This window comes from Callospermophilus lateralis, chromosome 4 (assembly GCF_048772815.1).
Source record: "Callospermophilus lateralis isolate mCalLat2 chromosome 4, mCalLat2.hap1, whole genome shotgun sequence".
Lineage (NCBI taxonomy): Eukaryota > Metazoa > Chordata > Mammalia > Rodentia > Sciuridae > Callospermophilus > Callospermophilus lateralis.
The window spans coordinates 154,658,973-154,680,243 of NC_135308.1; the positions used below are offsets into that span (position 1 = coordinate 154,658,973).

At 49.5% G+C, this 21,271-nt stretch overlaps 1 protein-coding gene across 8 annotated transcripts in view; it reads right to left on the reverse strand.

Annotated features, from left to right (window-relative positions):
- The window catches only part of Large1 (LARGE xylosyl- and glucuronyltransferase 1), a 492,360-nt gene that overhangs the window by 409,363 nt on the left and 61,726 nt on the right, over positions 1 to 21,271 (reverse strand). Inside the window, exon 1 of one of the 8 annotated variants that reach the window (XM_076855084.2) lies at positions 14,108 to 14,123. The exons of the other annotated variants lie outside the window; for them this stretch is intronic. Coding sequence (XP_076711199.2) covers positions 14,108 to 14,118 — 11 coding nt within the window. The 5' untranslated portion in view covers positions 14,119 to 14,123. Of the gene's footprint in view, positions 1 to 14,107; positions 14,124 to 21,271 lie in introns of those variants that run through there. 8 annotated transcript variants of the gene reach the window in all.

Here is a 21,271-nt window from a genome sequence, read left to right on the forward strand (position 1 = left end):
AGAATTTCACACCTGCACCATCCTCTCTAAGCTGCCTGTCGTACCTAGCACAGGGCCAACGCACTGTGTAGATTGTCACTATGCTGTGGTGTTTAGAGATAATGACAAGCCTGTGCATACTTAGTACCGATGATGCCATTTTTTTGGTTATAGAATAGCTTTCATCCCCTGTTGGTTGAACCTGTGGCTTGTGGCTGCTGAAGCCACAGATAGGAAGCCACACAACTGTCGACCTAGTGCCAGGCACTGGTCTGGGCTTCATCCGTCAGCTCACCCAGGCCTACAGTAGCCCTCCCTTCCAGGATGCATGCACATATTTATTTATTTATTTCTGATAAAGTGATTGAGACTAGAAGATAGTGAACAATAATATGCTTATTTGGTGAATGAGGGCATTTGTGTACAAAACCAGGGTTCTCTGAACTCTGGTCTCAGCCGTGGCCACAGTACCTGTGAGGCAGCCCACATCGGTAAGAGATTCCTAACAGAGCAGGATCCCAGGAAGACAGACATTACTTGTCTTTTTTACAACTGAATTCCTGGTGACGATAAAAACCTGGTGTGGATACAATGACGATGAGGACAGGCTCCTGCCCTCAGGGAACGTACAGTCAAGGGCTGTGAAACAGACCAGTAAATGGGCCCTGTCGATGCAGGGGGTCAGGAGCCCTGAGCGGAGGGCCCCAGTGGGGTGCAGAGGAGCCTCGGGGGACTGCTGGACAGCGTGAATCTCAAGCAGCAGCGTGGAGAAGGACCTGAGGGTCAGTATGGGGGGAGCAGGCTGGATGCCACAGTGGACGTATGTGCTTGGTGTCCGGGTGCAGCAAAGAGAGTGAAGGAGAGGGAGGAGCCTGGCTGGATCCACACGTCCCCGGCTTGGGCAACAAGATATGTGACAATGACCAGGAGAAGGACCAGATTTGGGAGAAAAGGCGGTCCTGGTTGGAACAGCGTGAGTATCCACCCTGGATCAAGCCCTGTCTTGACATTTATTGGCGTCTTGACCTTCGCTAGAACATCTCACCCCTCTGACCCTTAGATATACTTATAACATGGGAACACTGATGGTACCTACCTCATAGGGTTACTGTAAAGATGACAGAAAACCCTGCCAGAAAGCGTTCTATGTTTGACATATGAACGCTGCCCACTGACAACTGCTAATAACAACTAAGGATGAATGAGGATAAAGCATAGTTAAATATGTATCATTTTAAAGAGGTGGGGCAAAATGCTACAGGAGAAAATAAAGGGAGAAAAAATTAAATGCCTACGATGCTGCCAGGCCCTCTGCCAGGTCCTAGAATGGGTATTTTGCGAATTTTCATTATTTACTCATCACAACCATCATTAGACAGGAAGCACGGCGCATTAGTTAGAGCGGGCTGAACAGACCCCAGAGTGCGCGATTACTCAAGACGCTGATCCTGCACTCCACAGGATGCACAGGCTGCGAAGGATGAGGGGGGTGGTGTGTGACCCAGGCAGAGCTTGTCAGAATGACCTGGAAGTCACTAAAGCTGTCAAGAACTCTCTGACCCAGATCTTTCCGGTCACAGGTCAGAGTGATCTTCCTAGACTCCAGGATATAAACAGTGGCCCTTGTCACGTGCTTTGGCCAATGGAGTGAGCAAAAAGTTTAAAGGACCTAGAATGAGATTCCCATGGCATTCCAGAGTGGGAGCCTCCTGGGTCCCAGAACCTGAGTGACATGGGACAGAATACCCCCCACCACACACATGCCTGCCATCCGTCTTCAGATGAGTGTGTTGCACAGCTAAGAAATACTTCTTTATTATGTGAACCACGGCGATACTGGGGTTGATCACATGGACAGCAGGACCTGATCCATCCTGACAAACAGGTGGTAGACGGAGAGAGAACAGGTTCTCGACTCAGGAGTCAAGAAGTCAGGAAAGATTCACAAGCTTATCCTGAGAGCACACACCTCGACGGTCGAAAGGCTGCACATGCACACGCGTGTGCACACACCCTCTCAGCACCCAGGGACACCTGCCGTTGCTGGTTTCCTTGCCCATGGCTACTAGGAGTTGTAAACTGCCCAAGGACAGAGACCCCGTGTTTTCCCAATGTCTTCCTAGAACCTAACACTGAGCCTGGTAGAGGGTACAGATCAGTGAACATTCATCCAGTTAACCATTTGCTGTAGACGGTAAGGAAAAAATGATCACAACAGTCGGCCACGTTCTCATGGAACCTACAACTGGGAAGGGAAAGGAGGCCCAACCACCCTCCCAGAGGGAGCCCCAGCCACCCGTCGGAGGCCCAGTGCCAGGATGTGTTCTCTGGCCTTGACCTCCACAGCTGAGGATAGCACTGACTCATCCCCATACACGGCTGAGTGTGGACGGGGGCCGTACACGGCCGAGTGTGGACAGGGGCCATACACGGCTCGGCTGAGTGTGGACGGAGCCGTACACGGCCGAGTGTGGACAGGGGCCGTACACGGCTGAGTGTGGACGGGGCCATACATGGCTCTGCTGAGTGTGGACGGGGGCCGTACACGGCCGAGTGTGGACAGGGGCCGTACACGGCTGAGTGTGGACGGGGCCATACACGGCTCGGCTGAGTGTGGACGGGGGCCGTACACGGCCGAGTGTGGACAGGGGCCGTACACGGCTGAGTGTGGACGGGGCCGTACACGGCCGAGTGTGGACAGGGGCCATACACGGCTCGGCTGAGTGTGGACGGGGGCCGTACACGGCCGAGTGTGGACAGGGGCCGTACACGGCTGAGTGTGGACGGGGCCGTACACGGCCGAGTGTGGACAGGGGCCATACACGGCTGAGTGTGGACAGGGGCCATACACGGCTGACTGCAGTCAATGGCTCCTTCTGCCCACTGTGCTTTTGCCGTAGTAAGGAACTTTCCAGCTTGACTTGTTTGTGGGCAGATCTTTCTGCTGCCCTCTGGGGGCAAGATATTCTTGTTCAAATTGAGTCATCTGTACTTCATGCCTCTGTGCTGACCTGTGTAAAGGACAGATCTTCAGAGTTACCCGTGAGCACCCGCTCACCTAGTGACAGTCAAGTCCTCCTGTGCCCTGTTAAATACCAGCTAAGAAATCATTGCTGGCACATAGTGAATGTTCCCTAACCTACAGGCATCATTTGGAGCCCTGGGTCAGGTACTTATAGTAGTCTGCTTTTCGTTACCATAATGAAATACCCGAGGCAGATTAACTGTATAAAGAAAACAGGTTCATTTAGTTCACTGTCCAAGAAATTGAACGGCAAGGTGCCAACATCCACTTGACTCTGGCAGGGACCTCAGGGCAGATGGCAGGAGGATGTACAAGGAAATATCTCACTGCTGAATGAGAAGCCAAAGATCTCAGGGGTCCCACAAGAACTGCCTTAACAGCTTCCAAGGGCATGCATTCAGCGACCCAAACTCCTCCCTCTAAACTCCACCTCTTAAAGGCCCCTCACCTCTGCGCATCATGAGACCAAGCTCCCAAAACATGGTGCTTCATGGACACAGTCAAAAACCACCCAAACCCCAGCAGCACTTTCTATGATCCCACCTGACCCTGAGAGCAAACCTTTAAGGTAGACAGTTCCATCCTCGATTTGCAGATGAGAAAATGACAGAACAAAAAGTTTGGTGCAACATGCCCAAGTTAACCACAAGTTAGGCCCTCGGGTTCAGCGATCATTTTACTGACCAACATTTCTTAATTACATCTATTTCCCTGAATCCCTGACTTATCCATTCACTTATTTATTCCTCTCACCTATAAACATCCACCAAGGGCCTCTGTGAGGCCACATTATCCCCATTTCACACATTAGGTTTAAATTCAACTAGCTAATGATGGCTATGGAATTTAAAGGTCTGTCCAATTATAAAGTCTAAACACTTTTAATAGCAGCCTCTGCTTCATCGTGTTGTAATGAGAATTAAATGACTCAATACAGGAAAAGTGCTATTAGCAGTATCTGGCACATAGTATGGCCTCAATAAATGTTAGTTGTTTATAAAATTGGATATACCGACAGCTATTGTTCACCGACACAATTTAGCAGAGTTTTGTAATGAGAAAGGAGAGAGGTGGGTGGGTACCAAGGACCAAGTCTAATGTCACATTCTTCTGTAGCACGTCCCAGAGATAAGGGATGTCAGATGAGGAAAATGGACTGAGTCATCTCCAGGAACCACCCTTCAAAAGCCATCTGTGGTTTTAGCCGTTGATCAGTAAATGAGCAACACAGAGACGAAGACTCCCAACAGCCCCCAAGTCTATTCTGCAGAGAGTAGCGTCACTATGGAGGGACCTCAAATGACTGCCACTGTGAAGGAAGTGGCATGCCACTTTGAAACGTGCCAGTTTGTCCATTTCAGGACACATGTGGCTATCAAACCCCCAAGTAGGGACCAGTCACAGGAAGAGGGAGACAGAGCTCAGGGTGGTTTCCCCACCACCCATCAACCCCTACTCCAACCCACACTGAAGCTGCTGACCTCCCCAGCCGCAAGGTCAGAGAGCCCAGCAGCAGGGGTGGCTGTGGGCCAGCAGCATGATGGGAGGAGCAGAACTGGAGGCTGCAGCCAGGGCGGAGGAAAGCAGAGGCTGGGGTGGAGGGAGCCATCCCAGCAGGGCTGGGGAGGAACGGTCCCACATGCACCTTGGTGCCCAGGCAGAGCGTCCTGCCACCCAGGACACGCGTCAACTGCAGCGTCCCCTCCTCTCTCTCTTCTGCTTCTTTGGACAGTGTTTTTGGATTGTGATAAAATCCCCTGTATCTTCCGTATCACAGACGCAGTGGCTGAAAACACATTCTCTCATGACTCTGGCGGCCCAAAGTCCCAAACCGCAGGGCTGCGCTCCTTCCTGGAGACACGGGGAGAAAGAACCCGCCCCTGGCCTCTTCCAACTTCAGGTGCAATCTCTGCCTCAGAGTCACACTTCCCTTTCACCTTCTCTGTGTCCCTGTTCCCTTGACATCCCTATTACAAGGATGTATGGGGGGGGGGTGGCCTCTAGGGTCCACGCAGATCACAACCCAAGGTTCTCTCCCGATCTAAAGACCACTGACTAAATCGCATCAAAAAGGATCTGTCCCTATTTGCAAATAAGGTAACATGTACAGGTGATGGCACGAGGACCTGATCTGTTTGGCCTACTACAGTTGTCGTCTTACCTCATTTTAAGAAAAAAAAATTATATATATATGATACACAACCACACACACATGCACGCACACAATTTACTCTCTCAAAACAGATGAATGAGAGACACGAACCTAGAATGCCTACGCTGGAAGTAGCCTTAGAAATCAGCTAACCCAGCTGCCTCCAACTAAAAACTAAGCCTAGGAAGAAAGTGATTTGCCCAGGATTACCCAGAAGACCCAGCCTAGCAAAGAAAAGCGACTGTAATCCACGGCTCCTCTCAGGACGTTGAAAAGAGTTCATTGAAAATGATATTGTTATCCACATCTTCCCCTGTCCCCCAAGGCACCCACCATGTCTAAATTTTTGGCACAGTGACTACATAAATGAGCCACATCTCTACAAAGGGATGTAGTTTACGGGGCCGGGGGGGGGGTAAGTTCTGAGTGAGCAGATGGAAATAAGAGGTTCAAGGGTTCTGGCCTGGTTCTCTCCTGGACAAGGTGAGTTCACACGCGTCCCACTGGGGTCTGGGCAGGCATCCCGAGGGGAGGGAATGAGGGTGAGAGTGGGCACAGGGCTGTTCTTTAGACAGAGGAGGAGGACCTCACAGTGTGTGGCGGACTGGGGCAGAGAGCACGAGGACAGAGACAGGGAAGAAGGGGGCTCCGCAGCCAGCTCGGTGGTTCTCGCCTTATCAGGTGCATCACAACCCGGTGGACGGCTCACTAACACAGACCGCCAGCCTGCCCTGGCGGCACCCTCTGTAGGTCTGGATGGGGGTCAGGAAAGGCAATCACTCACATGGTCCCAGGTCATGGTAAGGCTGCCGGTGTGAGGACATACTTGAAAAGCCACCGTCCTAAGGAGGACTGTGTTATTCAGCTTTGCATCACTGTGACCAAAATACCTGACAAAAATAACTGAGAAGGGGAAAGGCTTATTTTGGTTCACAGTTTCAGAGAGCTCAGCTCATGGTCAGCTGGCTCCGAGCAAGAAGCACCACAGCAGAGGGCTGTGGGGGAAAGCGGCTCCGCCCGCGGCAGCAAGGGAGGAGAGAGAAAAGGGCTGGGGAGAAGTGGAACATGTCTCGGACCCAGCCCCAGGGACCTTCTTTCTCCCAACAGATCCCACCTCCCAGCGGTGCCTTCAGCTACCAAATGCATCAAGTTAATTAATTCACTGACCAAACGGATTCACCCACTAGTGAAGTCAGAGCCCTAATGCGCAGATCATTTCAGCTCTGAACACTGCTGTATGCCCAGCACATGACCTTGTGGGGGTCATCCCGGATCCAAACCTACCATATCACCCATGGCCCTTTAAAAGCTCTTGCCCATATCACAGTGCAAAATACATTCAGTCTATCTCCAAGTGTCCCCATAGTCTTTAACAATCCCAGCATTGCTCAAAAAAACAAGTTCAAAGTCTCCCCTGAGACTCAGGCAAACTCTAAGCTCTGAGCCCTAGGGGGGAAAATAGAATGCCACAACCAATGGCCGAGTGAACATTCCCATTCCTAAAGGGAGAAAAAGGGGCATAAACTCAGTGGTATAAAAGCAAGACTGAAACCCAGAAGGGCAAATACTAAGTCCTGAAGCTTCATGTCCAGTATCTAAGGCACGTGGTAGTGAAGTATGAGCCCCAAAGTAGATGGCAACTCCATGCAGTGCAAGCTCTCTTCTTAAAGCAACGTCTTTCAAACAAGTTTTCATTTTCATGCCCTGGAGCCTGCAATAGCTGTGGTTGTGTTGGTTCCTAAGATGCCTTCAAAGGATATTTTGTATCGTTACTGTGCAAAGTACTTGCCCTCTCTTTAGTGGCAGTGATCTCTTCAGCAACCACAACTTCCTTGGCCCCAATTTTAAACAAACTTCTCTGGACAAACTGCAGATTTCTCAAATATTTCCAGTTTTCCTTTTGCCCCCAATTCTCTAAAAGCAGCCAGAAATCTATGCCATCTATGCCATTGTGTGAATATTGTGACACCCTGAAGTTTCCTCTGCCAGATTAATTCAGCAGTCACCTTTAAATTCAGCCTCACACAAGTTTCAGGACATGGGCAAATTGTAGACATATTTTTTGCCAGCGTTTAACAAGTGTGACCTCTAGACCAATTCCAAAAAAAGTCCTCATTCCTATCTGAAACCTCCCGAGCACAGTCTTTACTGTCTGCCTTCCTATCAGCATTGGGGTCTTTGGAGCGCCCACCAGAACTGTCCATTAAGCTCAGCTTACAACATTGTAAGGCTTCTTTAGCCTGTATCTCCAGACACTTCCAAACCCATCCCACAAGTCAGTCCAAAGGCTTTAACCACATTGTTGGGCATAGGTATAGCAATAACCCCAGTTAGTATCAATTCTTTTGCTAACTTTGCATCACTGTGATCAAATATCTAACAAGTACAACTTAGAGAGGAAAACATCTCTTTTTGCCCACAATTGGCTGGCTGACTCCAAAGCAGAAATGTCCTGGTAGGAGGGCATAGTGAATGAAAGCTTCTGGGTTCATGGCAAATAGGATGGAAGGAAGGAAGGAAGGGAGGGAGGGGACCGGGGACAAGATAAACCCTTCCAAGGCATCACCCTGCAGATCTGCTTCTTCTGAAAAGGTCCCATCTCCCAGGAGTACTGTTAGCTATCGCTGGACCCATCCACTGATGAATTCAGAGCCTTCAAGAGCCGAGCATTCCACCTCTGAACACTGCTGCACTGCCCCCACATGAGCTTCGGGGACATTCCAAAGACAAAGCACAGTGAGGACCTGGTGGTGGAAGGCTGCAGGAAGGGGCCAAAGAGGATGGGTGCTAGAGACAGTCCTGGAGAATCCTGGAGGTGGCAGAAGAGGACATGAGGTGGGGGGTTAAGGCCGGTCATTACGAGGAGGAAGAGGACCAGCTCTGCATGTGACACAGTGAGTCTGCAGGTGACGGCCGGCAGGTGGGCAAGCGCATCCACAACCGAGGGGATGAGTTCAGACACGGAAGAAGCCACAGAGCCTGGAGGTGACCTGCCACTGGAGGGAAGGAGGGTGGTGACGCGGGTGATTGGGGATGAGTGCTCACAGAGCAGGCAGGTCCCCAGGAGTCCCCTTACAGGAAGTGCAGAGGGAGGCTCTGAGGAAGGAGAGGGTCAAGAACAGGAGAGTCCTCCACAGAGTTCAGAAAGGAGCACAGAGGGAAAGGGCTCAGCTCCCACAGAGAGGTCACCAACAGCACAAACGGCAGCGGTGGGACAGAAGCCAGGCTTGGATGGCCAAGCTAAGAAGGCGGAAACTTTGGCTGTGGGCTCTTCTTTGAAGCTGGGTAATGAGGAGAAAGGAGAACAAAGTAATGTCAAGAAAGACAACTGCGGAGGTACCATCAGGGACAGCACCCGGTGTCCCAGGGGCTTCCCCTAAGAACACACTTTTATCTGGGTCTCCACTCCCTGAGTAGTAGTGCCTGATACGACGGCAGCCTCGGTAGGACTACTGAATGGATGAGAAAATGTGATCCTCCTACCGAGCCACAGAGGGAAAACCATTCTCTGCCTGTAGAATGACCGTGTGACCCTTCCCACCCTTAGCCACCCTCAGGTTCCTTGTTAATCAAGCTTATCACTCAACGCCCTGGTGAGGCTGGCCCCTCTCTATGGAATGCGGTTCCCCACTTATCTGGTTGCTCCCTCGCTGCATTCAGAGGGAGATCAAGAACCATCTTCTCAGAGAGACTTTAAATAATCTCTTCCCAGAACAACAACATCCAGACGGTCACAGGGGCCCAGCCAGTCTCTGGTGCCTTGGAACATTCACCTGCTTTAGTTTTCCTCCTCAGCACCCGGGCCACCTGACACACTCCACACCTACTTGTCTGCTAGAAAAGAAGGTCCCCTGGTGAGGGACTTTGCTCATTCATGTACCCCAGTGCCTAATATTGCTCTTGGTACATTCGTAGGTGCTCAATAAGTCTCTATTAAGGGGATGAATCCACTACCTTACCTCTCTGGAATTCTCCCGGCCTTAAGAGTCCTGTTAAAGGTTCCTGGAGGAACCTGCTTGAACAGTGGAAGGTTCAAGGAATAGGAAAGAGCTCCTCCCCCTTGCCCCTGTGCCACCATCAGATGGAAACTGATGAGTGGCAGAAAGAATCCAGCCACCATCTGGCTGTTCAAGGACCCCTCCTGGGTGCTGACAGCATTGTCATCCAAGGTAATGAAGATGAAAGTCAACAGTGATCCAGGGGGACAGGCTCTCAGCAGGCAGCCCGGATGGACTTAACCCACTCCCAGCCCAGGCGCCTCCAGATGTCGTGAGGAGAACCCACCCTTCCCTGCAAGGGGAAGGCCTGAAGGGGCAAGGTCCCTGCTTGAGATCACAGACACCTTGTCCAAGGAGACGAGATGGAGAATCTCCTGGCAAATAACGGCTGAAGAGATGAGGAATTCTGTGGCCATGACAGGTGCGACATACCATTTGTCCAGCATTCAGCAAGGTCCTTGGGGCCAGGAGCCAACCCGGCTTTCATTTCAGTTATTAAAGAGACACCGCGGGCCCCCACCCTGACACTCAAGCCCTGGATCCACGGCCGGCTCGTCTTCCAGGGACACTCCACTTTGGACATTTACAGAAAGGGGCTATCCAGCGTCATCCATCTCCCGGAGCAAGTGCTGACCACGTCTGATGACAACATGAGGCACGGGTGAGTCCGGGGGAGAAGAGAACACTGCACAGCTGCCGAGACACGGGGAGCAGCTCTGTCAACGCTTCCCTCCTTCCAGCTCCCAGGTGTGGAAATTGTCAGGGACACGTTTCTGCTGTGAGAAGCAGGAAATGGTTCAAAGCAGACAGCAGGCCCAGATGGCCCAGCTCTGAATTCCGGCTCTGCCACTCCTCAGCTGCGTGACCTTGGATAACTTATTCAGCCTCTTTCATACCTCAGTTTACCCAAAGGTAGAATGAAGACTGCAATTAAAAAAAAAATCAACTCCCACAGTCACTGTGACAATGGAGCATAAGGAACAAACGCCAGTCCTCAAAAGCATTGCAGCAGCAGGAGATGACGATGACGCCGACCATCGGGGTGACGATGGTTCTCTGTCCATTCAGGCTGCTTTCACAGAACACCACTCGCTGGGTGGCTTATCTGCAACAGGAACTTGCTCCTCATGGTTCTGGGGGTCAGGGAGTCCAAGGTCACGGCCCAGCAGATTTAGTGTCTGGTCTGCAGAGGGTACTTTGGAGCATTGTCCTCACATAACAGAAGAGCAAGGCAGCTCTCTGGGGTCTCTTTATAAGAAAGGCACTAATTCCATTTACGACAACATTACCCTTTTAAACCAATCGAATCCCACCTCCTAATATCATCACACTGGGGACTAGCTTTCAACAGATGAATTTTTTTTGGGGGGGTGGGGGAGTGTAAACATTCAGTACTGCTGATAACGATGAGGTTGGTGGCAGCAATGATATTGCTCACGTGATGGCCAGGACTCTGAGCAAAGGGTCACAAGATTCACGGAGAGTTTCTCACGGATGCTGTGTTATATAATGTTGGGGTCATAGGAGCACCCTTCCTCTGCCTCTGATTTCCTATTTGTTCTGCTTGGGTGTGACGTGTCCCCAGAAGCTCCTGTGTTCACGCAGTAATGGTCGAAGGTGAAATGACTGGGTTGTGAGAGCTGTAACCCAGTCAAGCTCTACCTTGAATGGACTGGCTTGGTGGTAACTGTGGCAGGTGGCATGGCTGGAGGAGGGAGTCCCCGAGGGGCATGCCTTGGAAGGGAGCATCTTCCCTGTGGTCCTTGCCCGCTGTCTCTGCTCCCCAGCAGCAGGAGAAGGGCAAGTCTCCTCCACCACCACACCCTTCCACCATGAGGTTCTGCTGCACCTTGGGCCCAGAGCAACAGATGCAGCTGACCAAGGGCTAAGCTTCTCAAACCATGAGCCAAAATAAACTTTTCTTCCTCTATGTTCTTGGATATTTTGGTCATGGTGGTGAAAAGCTGAGTAACATGCTATTCCTCCACACATCTGGAAACGGCGAGTCTAGGCTTGGAGAGCTGGAAGATGAACCCCATATACAGGTGCATGCACCAAGCAGGCAAACTCACCCCCACACACATGCACATGCCCCAGAGACTGGATCTCAAAGAGGGTGACATTCAAGCTGACTCCTAACCTGGCCAGGTGTGATCTTCAGACAGCCCCTTCACCTTTGCAAACCTCAGGCTTCGGAGGAATGGAGCACCAGGTCACCCCTCTGAAATTCCTCCCTGTCCACCCCGCAGTGCCTACGGTTCACCAGGCTCTCCCTCTTTTCTTTCCTCTGACTCCAACTCAGCCCTGAGCATTGTGGAATCAAACACCTCCAAAGCCGCTATGAAGTGGCCCCCCTTCTGGGCTCCCATAATACTGTGTGCTCCCTGCTGAGGCGCTTCCTACACCCAATAGGACCCTGAGTCCCAGCACCTACCATCATGGCCAGGCTCCAGGCAGCCCGGGCACCCATCCTGCTTCTACTCTTACACATGGAGGCAGAGGACAGCCACAGACAGCAAAGTCCAAGCCTGATGCACCCCAAGTGAGCCCTCCTAAGGGACCGTTGTAGAACTCAGCAGGATGGAAGTCAGCCAGGGCCAGTCAAGATGGCGCAACCCAAGAGGACTGGGAATAGGCCAGGTAATCTGCAGCCCCAGACCTGCTACTGGCGGAGGCTTCCAGTGACCACCAGGAGGACACTTTCCCTGGGCCCCAGCAGAGGTCCCTGAAGCAGACCCCTGGACCGAATCCCTGTGTGACCCTGGGAGAGTCACTGAAAGTCCGGAAGGAGGCATGGTATGCTCTGGGCAAACCGTCATGGTTCCACAGGTGCCGAGTGTAATCAGATCACTGCTGGTGAACTGAGCCAGCCGGGTGGCCCACCTCCCAGCAGGCGGGCCTCACCACACGTCTGAGGGAAGATACCTGCCCTCAGGTGGTAAGTAGAGGCCACAGGATTTCATAAGTCCCCAGAGTGTCCAGCACCTTCAACAGGAAAACACGTTCTGGACAGTCCCACCATGTCCCACTGTTGGGTTAGGATGAAGTCAGCTCCACACCCCAAAAGCACCAGGGCTCATCAGGGAGATAGTGATCAGCCTGGAGAGGCAGCTGACTCTTCTGCTAACCTTTAATGATATTATCTCCTCCATTAGATTTCCAACCCCTCAGTACCCCCTGAACGTCTGAATCACACTATCAATTACAAGGTGTGTTCATATCAGTAACCGTGAATTGCAGGCTGACAAGTGTCTCCCTAAAATTTCAGACTTTGAAGTCCCAACCTTTGGTAAGTAAGAATACGACTGCATTGAGGGGGAGGGCCGTTAAGGAGGTAAAGGGAAGATGAGGGAATCACGGTGGCCTAACCCCACCTGATGGGGTCCTCCAAGCCCAGGAGAGGGACTATGGAGGAAACCAACCCTCTTGCTGACACCTCGTTCTCACTCTTCTAGCCTCTGGGATCACGAGAAAGTAAATTTCTTTAAGCCCCTGGTCTGTGACACTTTTTTTATGGCAGGTCTAGAAAACTAATAAGCCAGGCAAGCTCAGTCTTGGTACATGATTATTCTCATTTCACCATGAGAATAAAGGGATTCCAAGAAGGTGAGTGACCTGTGCAGGGAGGCTCTCGGCCACTAAGTAGTAAAGCTGGATCCCAGGGGGGGACGCCTGGTTCCATCCACCACTTCCTAAAAACCCGCCATGAGTGCAAGTACTTATTTAGCATCTACTATGTGCTAGGCTCTTTTTAAGGTGCTAAGGTTACAACCGTGACCAAAAGAGACAAAGTCCCCTCCCTAGTCGAGCTTTCAGATAAATGGGGAAGAAAAAGAACCATCTCATCCCATAAATATATTTGCCTTCAGAAAGAACTGGAAAGTGGTGGGAATATGAGCAATTCCTCTTTTTTTCACTCCATCCTATAGTTTTTACTATAAATATTTAAGCCGAACAAAGCTTTCTTTCAAGAATGAGTCAAACCATAAAAGTGGCTATTTGGGGGAAAAGTACTGGGGAATCACTCGCTCATTTCACTTTCTGTTAAGTGTACGAAAATATCAGGCAGGGACAAGTCAGAAGCCCCGAGGAAGTTTCCATCACGTTAATTTGCCACTGCAACAAAGAAATGATAGAAATCTCTCCCTCTCAAGTTGGAGGCCAAAGCTATTTCAAAGAATCACCAGGCTCAGGGAAATGGATTTCGTTTGTCTTCACCCAGATGAGAATTCACACAATGGCGAGCGCTCTCCACCAGGGAAAATTCCCACAAAACTGAATGAGGCTGAGGCACTTTAGAGCTGGTACCGTGCGTTACTTTCAGGTGTTTACCAGGGCTTGGCGTTAGCATAATATCTTAATGCACAGAAGCATTTGTGCAACCCACGGCATCTTTTCCTTTACAATGCTGCACCCTGGGGATGCAATGGCAAGCAAGTCCCTGCAAACCTCCTATGACTTCCCACCCCCTGGACGGCCGGCACCGTGCTGTCTCAACAGGGATGGTTGCACTGTTGCAGGCATGAGAAGCTGCCAGAACTTCAGTTCTGGAACCTCCCGGAGAGCCAGGTGCTTTCACAGTCACAGTTACTAATGCACCAGTGGGCTTTCAGGAGAAAACCAGACATGCGCAGGCACTCCCCAGGCCAGGAGAGCAGGCCCGCCCAACCAAGGGGGTGGGAAATGACAGTCGAGGCTGAGCAATATCTGCAAGCCTTCAGGTACTCATACTGCAAACATGCTGGCACTGGGCAGCCCGGCTACTTTGAGAGTCACTGTGGTTAACTTAGATATGAGCAAGATGCCATGTCCTGCAGCTCACCTGGCTCACACGCATCCCTCCAACCCTAAGCTTTGTCCCCCCATCCTTAAATGGGGAAAATTCCAGTACCCACAGCAGGAGGTGCTAGGGACATGGAAAGGAAAGCAAGCACGTGAGCTCTTGGCCCAGACCTGAGGCACATCAGGCACACCAACTAGGCTGCTGGCTTCTGGATGAATCACCTCTGCTTACTGGTAAGAAAGATCCCAGATGAGACCAGTGGTCAGCAATCACTCAGTTCCTTCTCCTCCCAACTGGGTCAGTTCCAGGCCCAGCCAGAACCTGCAAGGTCAAAAACAAGACTCTGGACCCTCAGAGGGGATTCGGTGAAGCCCTTGACTTTGCACATAAAACTCTATTCTGCGTTTGTGAACAAATGAGTGCTTTGGAGGGAGTGGCCACATTCCAACAGCCTCCTCCTGAAGGGATCCATGAGCAGGAAAGGTTCAGAGTGACCCGTGTGGAGTCCAGCTCAGCCTGCTTCCTGCAGAAGTGGTACAGAACCCGAGAGGCAGAGGGTTCAAATGGGGATAAGCATCATCACCCTCCTCATCAGCAAAAACTCAGTGAATCCATAAAACAGCATGAGGACAAGGCCTGGGACATTGCAGGTACTGGCCATGGTGGCCTGATCACCCGAAATAGACTCCAGGGAGCCAGCTCACTGGAATGCACAGAGGACAGTGAGAAAGGAAGGGGCACTCCCTCCTACAAACCCCAGAAGGGCAAGTGTGATGAAACGGAGCAACAGAGACCCTGACACTAACCCCAGGCAGCACAAGAAACCTCGGTGGGGACCGTGAGCTCTGCACTCACTGACCGAGCAGCTCCATGTCTCTACGGCTCCTGGCTTTGCTTCAGTCTCATATCCCACCTCAGTATCCCAGCCACAATGGTGCCTCCCTGTCCCCTGAACATGCCAAGTCACTTGCACCTCAGGACCTTTACACTTGCTGTGCTCCGTGCCTGTAATGTACAATCTGTAATGTACAATCCTTGCACAGCTTGAGGTATCCCCCTGCCCTGGAAGGCCTTTCCTAACTACCCAGACTTTACCTCCTACCATCTACTCTCTATCCCATTAATCGGGATTATTTGCTTCGTAGCACTTATATCTATTTTATAACAAACATTTTCTAGTGCTGGCAATGAAGTTCATCAGGGGTAGAGTGTACTTAGTATGCAGAAGACCCTGGACTTAACCCCTAGCACCCCCCCACCCCCGCAAAAAATAAAAAAATAAAACACAAAACTTTCTATATTCTTTTATTATGGCATAGAGTATCCAAGAAGCCAACTCCATTACTCTAGAAGAACTCCATTTCCTTAAATGAGCGCCTCATGCACAGAAGGCTCACCAGAGCTATTTGCTAAATGAACGCATTCCTCTATCTGCTTCTTTTCCAGCTACTAAGTAGCTGTTTCTGTTTCTTGTCAACTTTCTCAAAGATACAAGCAAGGGATCTCTGCTGTCACACTGACTCAGTCAGGTTTAGAGGTCGCCCGATACAAAGGAGGCCGTCCTGAGTCCTTCAATGGCCACAGTGTGTCAGCCCCTGACCCTGGAACCCAGGAGCAGGGATTCCCAGGAAGGCCATTTCTATCAGCAGGTGTTGGAGATGTGGCCAATGCCAGGACTGTCACTTCAAAGGCAGAGCCACTCTGTAATACTTCCTATTCCACATGTAAGTTTATTTCATTTTTAACAGCCGCCATCTTCATACCTGCCTACAGTACTTTCAAGAAAGGCTAACTCAGACGGAGAGACCAGGACCAAATGAACTGTGAAAGATAAAAACAGTGACTAAGAACAAAGAGAAAAAGAGCAGCTTAGCAACTGGGATTTGTAAACTGTTAAGACCACCTGAGTCCATGAGGTATCTTCAAGGAGCCCCCAGAGAAGAGTGAACCCAGGTGACAGTGTCCAACGCACACAGGTGGCATGGGAGGGAACTCACAGAGGCTGGGGCACAGCGAGTTCCAGAGTGCTGGGCCCGGCCGGCAGGCTCTTCCATTGATCCCAGTGGGCTGAACAGATGCTGCCATTTCCCACGAAGCTTCAGGGTGGGAAGGTTGAGGGAACTCTATGTTGGAACAGGAGTCTGCAAACTTTCTATGTAAAAGGTCAGGGAGAGAATCTTTTAAGCTCTGCACGCCATCTGCATGCCAAAGTCTCCGTTGCGGCTACTCCCACGGGCCTTGGGAGTGGGACGCCACCACAGAGGACAGTGACCCTGCAGACCAAAGCTCATTGACGGGCAGTGAAGCTTAAATTTCGTGTAACTGCCACATGCCGTAAAATAGGATTCTTCTTTTAATTTTTTGGGGGGAGAACATTTAAAAATGTAAAAGGCATTCTAAGCTCATGGGCTGCGTGAAGACACACTGGTACAAACTTACAGACCCCTGCGCTCTCTCCTCCGTTACCCACTGCTCCCTCTGACCACCTGGTCCGAATGCCCAGGCTCACCTGACATTCTATCCTGGGACGCTGGATGCTGGAATCTCTTTTCCGGTATCTTCAGAGTCACAGAACACTAGGATCTCAAAAAATGCTTTTTTGAAAAATGGTCCTGGGGCCTCCTGTGAAACACCTCTGTCGGGAGAACCCAGCTGCCCTCTGAACAGCCTGTCCAGCTGCTCCAAGCTCTTCTGAGGTGCCCCCATCCCTCCCCGAAAGGCTCCTGGGTCTCCCCATGGGAAGTGCAGAAATCAATCCCTTCTATCCTCCCTGGGTTTTTTTGTTTTTGTTTTTTTTTTTTTACTTGCGTCAGAATTGAAAAAGAATGAAAGGAATGGGTGACACCCATGTTGGAAAAACCCACGCTAGGGAGGCAGTCACTGAAACCTCAAGTGGAAAACACCCTGAAGACAAGAAAGAACTTCAGAAGGGAAAAATGATAACTCCTGACCAGGCACAGTGGTGCACACCTGCCATCCCAGACACTCTGGAGGCTGAGGCAGGATGATCCCAAGTTCAAGGCCAACCTAGGCAAGGTAGCAAGCCCCTATCTCAGATAAAACAATTAAAGAGCTGGAGATATGGTTCAGTGGTAGAATACCTTGGTTCCAATGCTGTTACTGGGGGGGGGGGGACACTCCTCCATACCTTTCAGAAAGGGTTCTCATATTACATATGTTGAACAAATAAATAAATGAATGAATAAATGACCATATTTTAGCATATCAACAGAATGTTCTTAATCTGCCAGAACTTGCAGAGATCACAAAAACAGAGCATCCAGTAGGAATAAGATTTAGTAGCCTCAAGAATTAAAGTCTGAGTGCTATGGGGGCCGACAGAGCCTTCAATAAAATTCTTAATTTCCCTAGAGCCAGACTGACTGCCTTAAAATAACACATTTACATGAATGAAAAAAAATAATAAGAAGAAAAGTGCTTACTGATGCCTCGCAGGTGGACGGTACCTGCACACACATCGTCTCATTTAACCCACCGCAGTGCACCAAGACCCTCACTGATCCAGGTCCTCATGTGGGTCATCAGACCCAGGGGCAGTGGGGGGCTCAGGCTTTCAAACCCAGCCCATTCAAACTTGGAGTTGAGGCCCTTTCTGTTGCATAAGACATAACACAGGCCGGGCACAGAGGTGCACACCTGTAGTTCCAGCAGCTTAGGAAGCTGAGGCAGAAGGAAGTTCAAAGCCAGCCTCTGCAGCTTAGCAAGGCCCTAAGCAACTCAAAGAGATTCTGTCTCTAAATAAAACAAACAAAGGACTGAGGATGTGGCTCAGTGGTTAAACACCCCTGGGTTCAGTCCCCAGTACCAAAACAAAATAAAACAAACAACCACCAACAACAAAAAGACATAACACTGCTCATTCTGCAAAATCACATAAGGATTATAAAATAACTATGGAATGGTCTATGGACCAGATCATTAGAGAAACTCTAAAAAGTCTCTGAATTGAATACAGTTAGAAATGATGCCAACCAAACCCAGAAAAATGAGTATGTGGGACACACATCCACATTGGCTAGAGTGACAGAAATGGGTACCTGAACCCACCATGTGGATGCCCCACCCTGCAAAATCTAGGAACATTAATAGAAGCCACACAAAAGAAGCTTCTAGTTCCAGAAACAAAACACAACAACAACGACAAAAAAGGTCCTAAAAATGAAGAATCCTGCTGCACTTTTATGTCCAGTCTTTAAGAACTTGACACATGTGTTCATTTAAAATCATTTTTGGAAATCAGCTTATTTGGCAAAATACTGAATGATGTAATATAGTTAAATCTTCCCCATTAGCTTCGATCCAGGAAACCAAATTATTGGGCTCTTTCTTAGAAGAAGAGTCCAAATGTGGTCTAAATTAAGATTCTAGCATTTCTGCCCTTGCTGATATTTAATATTTTACCACTTTTAGTATGCTTTTGGATATTTACCTTCCTTTATCCTTACAACAGCCCAGGTAATAGACAAGCATTATTATTTTATCCCACACCCCACTTTTTTTTTTTCATCTTATGAATATTCAAAGGTTTCATGGAATTTCTAAGGGGTATTTCCAACTGAAGAGACAGAAAAAAAATTCTAATTAAACTAAGAAAAAAAAAGGATGTAATGATTTACAATCTGTAAAGTCCCTTCAGACAAGACTTGATCCGGGTCGAGCACTTCCTGGCCACTCCCTGGCCCCCTCTCCAGCTCTGCTCTTGTTCATTTCACTCTCAGATGCCCAGGTGGCAAGGTGGACACTAGAAAGGCTCTAAACAGGAGGTGAGCAGCTGTATTCTCTGAGGTTCAAGGCCAGTGGAAAAGGGCAGAGGTGCCTCTCAATAGTTCCTACAAAAGACTCACCACATCTTAATGATCAGGGATAATCTGAGTCACAAGTCTCACCTGGAAATCCTGCAAAATATCATCTTCACCAAAAATGTATAGGTTAAAGAGTGGGTATAGAGGAAAATGAGAAGAATGACAAAATGCTAAGTTAGAAAACCAAGAGATACCCAGGACAGTCTATGTAACTTGCCCAAAATCACACAAATACCAAGAGACAAAATCAGGACTGAAGCACAACCCTTCTGAGACCAAGGACCAAGAGTGGCACATTATTTTAAAAATTTAGAGAGAAATCACAAAAAGTCTTCCCAATGAACTCTCTTGGCCGCAAAGTCTAAAATATTTAACAACTGCCTACAGGGCTTCAAAGAAAACCCACGTTCCTTTTACAAAATAGAAAATTTGTAAAATTAAACAAGGTTAGCATTATCTAAATCAAAACCCCTTTATAGTTCTAAATGGATCCTCACCATCTGGAAAGTCAGAACATTGTACTCAAAAGGAAAAAGGAAAAGCTTTTGACCTATTTTTGTCCCCACAATAATGTAAAGCATCGAATCCTATTTATTAAGCACCTTCACTGCGTACCACGGCACAGGCTATTTGCAACTCGAAAATGACACCTATTATTCAGTTAGAGATTAGAATCTCAAGCAGTAAGGCATTTTTTAATAAAAAATAAAATTAAAAATAGATTTGCCATTGCCTTTTTAATGAAACCAGTATCTCTGCTGGCTTAGAGGGAAAATGACATATTTCTTGAGATTTTTATATATTGACCTGAGCAGAGTTGAAAAAAGAAAAGTCTCTAGCACTCATCTCTCCAACAATTGTGCACAACTCTCCCCACACACCAGCATGCCGAGCCCTCTACTATGGGCCTAGGCAGCCAGCACGTGGGCCTCTTCCAAAACAAGACCAACCATGACACATGACACCCTCCAAAGGTACGATGCACACAGGTGGAGCTGGCAGACCTATGCCAGATCAGGAAACGCTTCTGCCAGCACTGACCCACAGAACCTTCTAGATGCTGTGTGGTCCACACCTGTGCCCTCCAATAGGTGACCACTCGCTGTGTGTAACTACTGGGCCTGAGGAATGGAAATTTTTATTTAATTTCAACTCATTTGAAGTAACCACATATGTCTGGTGGCTACTGAATTGGAGAAGAGCTCTGAATGACCACTGAGTCTCTCCAGCATGTCTGGACTCTTAATCGCTCTCATTTCCTGTCCCAGCATGAACATATCATCTGCTGTTCTTCAAAGAGGCATGAGGTTGTGCCCCTGGGCTCCTGCACAAGCTGCCCCTTTGGTCCCTGGTACCCATGCTCCTGGTCTACAAGGTAGATGCTCTTCATCCTCAAAGGCTTCACCAACTCCGTGGCACCTCACTTGATTTTCCTCTCGACCTCTCCAGGTCCAGGTGGCTCAACTATCCATCTCCACGGCGCAGTGTGTGCATTTCTATGGCTGTGTTCACTGCCGCAGAGGCCCATGAATGTATCCCTTCCACAGTGGAAGGCGGGAGAGGGCTGTGGTAAGAAGGAGCTTTCTGGAGACAGCTGCCAGGCCTTAAATCCTGTCTCTAAGCATTTAGTGCTATGTCTATCATCTCGTGCAAGTTACATGGTCTCTCCAAGCCTCAGCACCGGCTATGGTTTGGATCTGAAATGTACCCCAAAATCCCACGTGTCGCAATCTGGGTTCCCAATGCAATTAGGTCCAGAGGTGGGGCTTTGGGGAAGTCACTGGCTCTGCGAGGTCTTCCCTCATGGATGGATTAACCTGTTGGTAGCTGAATGGGCTCCTGGGAGGCCATGGTTGGAGGAATCAGATGCTGGGAGCATGCCTGGAAGGGACTGCTTGTCCTCGGGCCCTTCCACTCTCTTTACTTCCCAGCTGCTGAGCAGATTTCCTCCACCATACCCTTCCTCCATGATGTTCTGCCTCACCTCAGGCTTAAAGCACGAAGCCACCAAGCATGGAGCGAACCTCCACCATGATCCAAAGAAAGCTTCCCTCCTCCTAGTTGTTTAGCTCAGGAATCTGTCACAAGGACGAAAAGCTGACACAATGCCTCATCTGTACAATGGGGCTATTAGTTGCCACTCCCCTTACTGATTGTTGCGAGGTCTTAACAAATGACCAAGCACAGGCAAAGCATCAGCCAGAGGCCTGGCAAGGGGCAAAGACTCAATAAAATTGATCTCTTCTGTGATATTTTTTCATTACGTTATTAGACGGTGTACCTCTGAGTATGGACTAGATCTCAGCCATCCCTATAAACCAGAGTGTGGTACTCATTAAAGATTAAAATGATTAATGATGCCTCCGCTGGACGGAGGCCAGGCCCGAGCTCAGGTCTGAGCATTCTCCATAACGCTGAACGGTCTAAAGGTCAAGCTACAAAATGAAACAAGGATCTCAACCCAGGTGAGCAGGGGAAGGGCACTGAGGTCACAGGCTTCCATGGTACCCA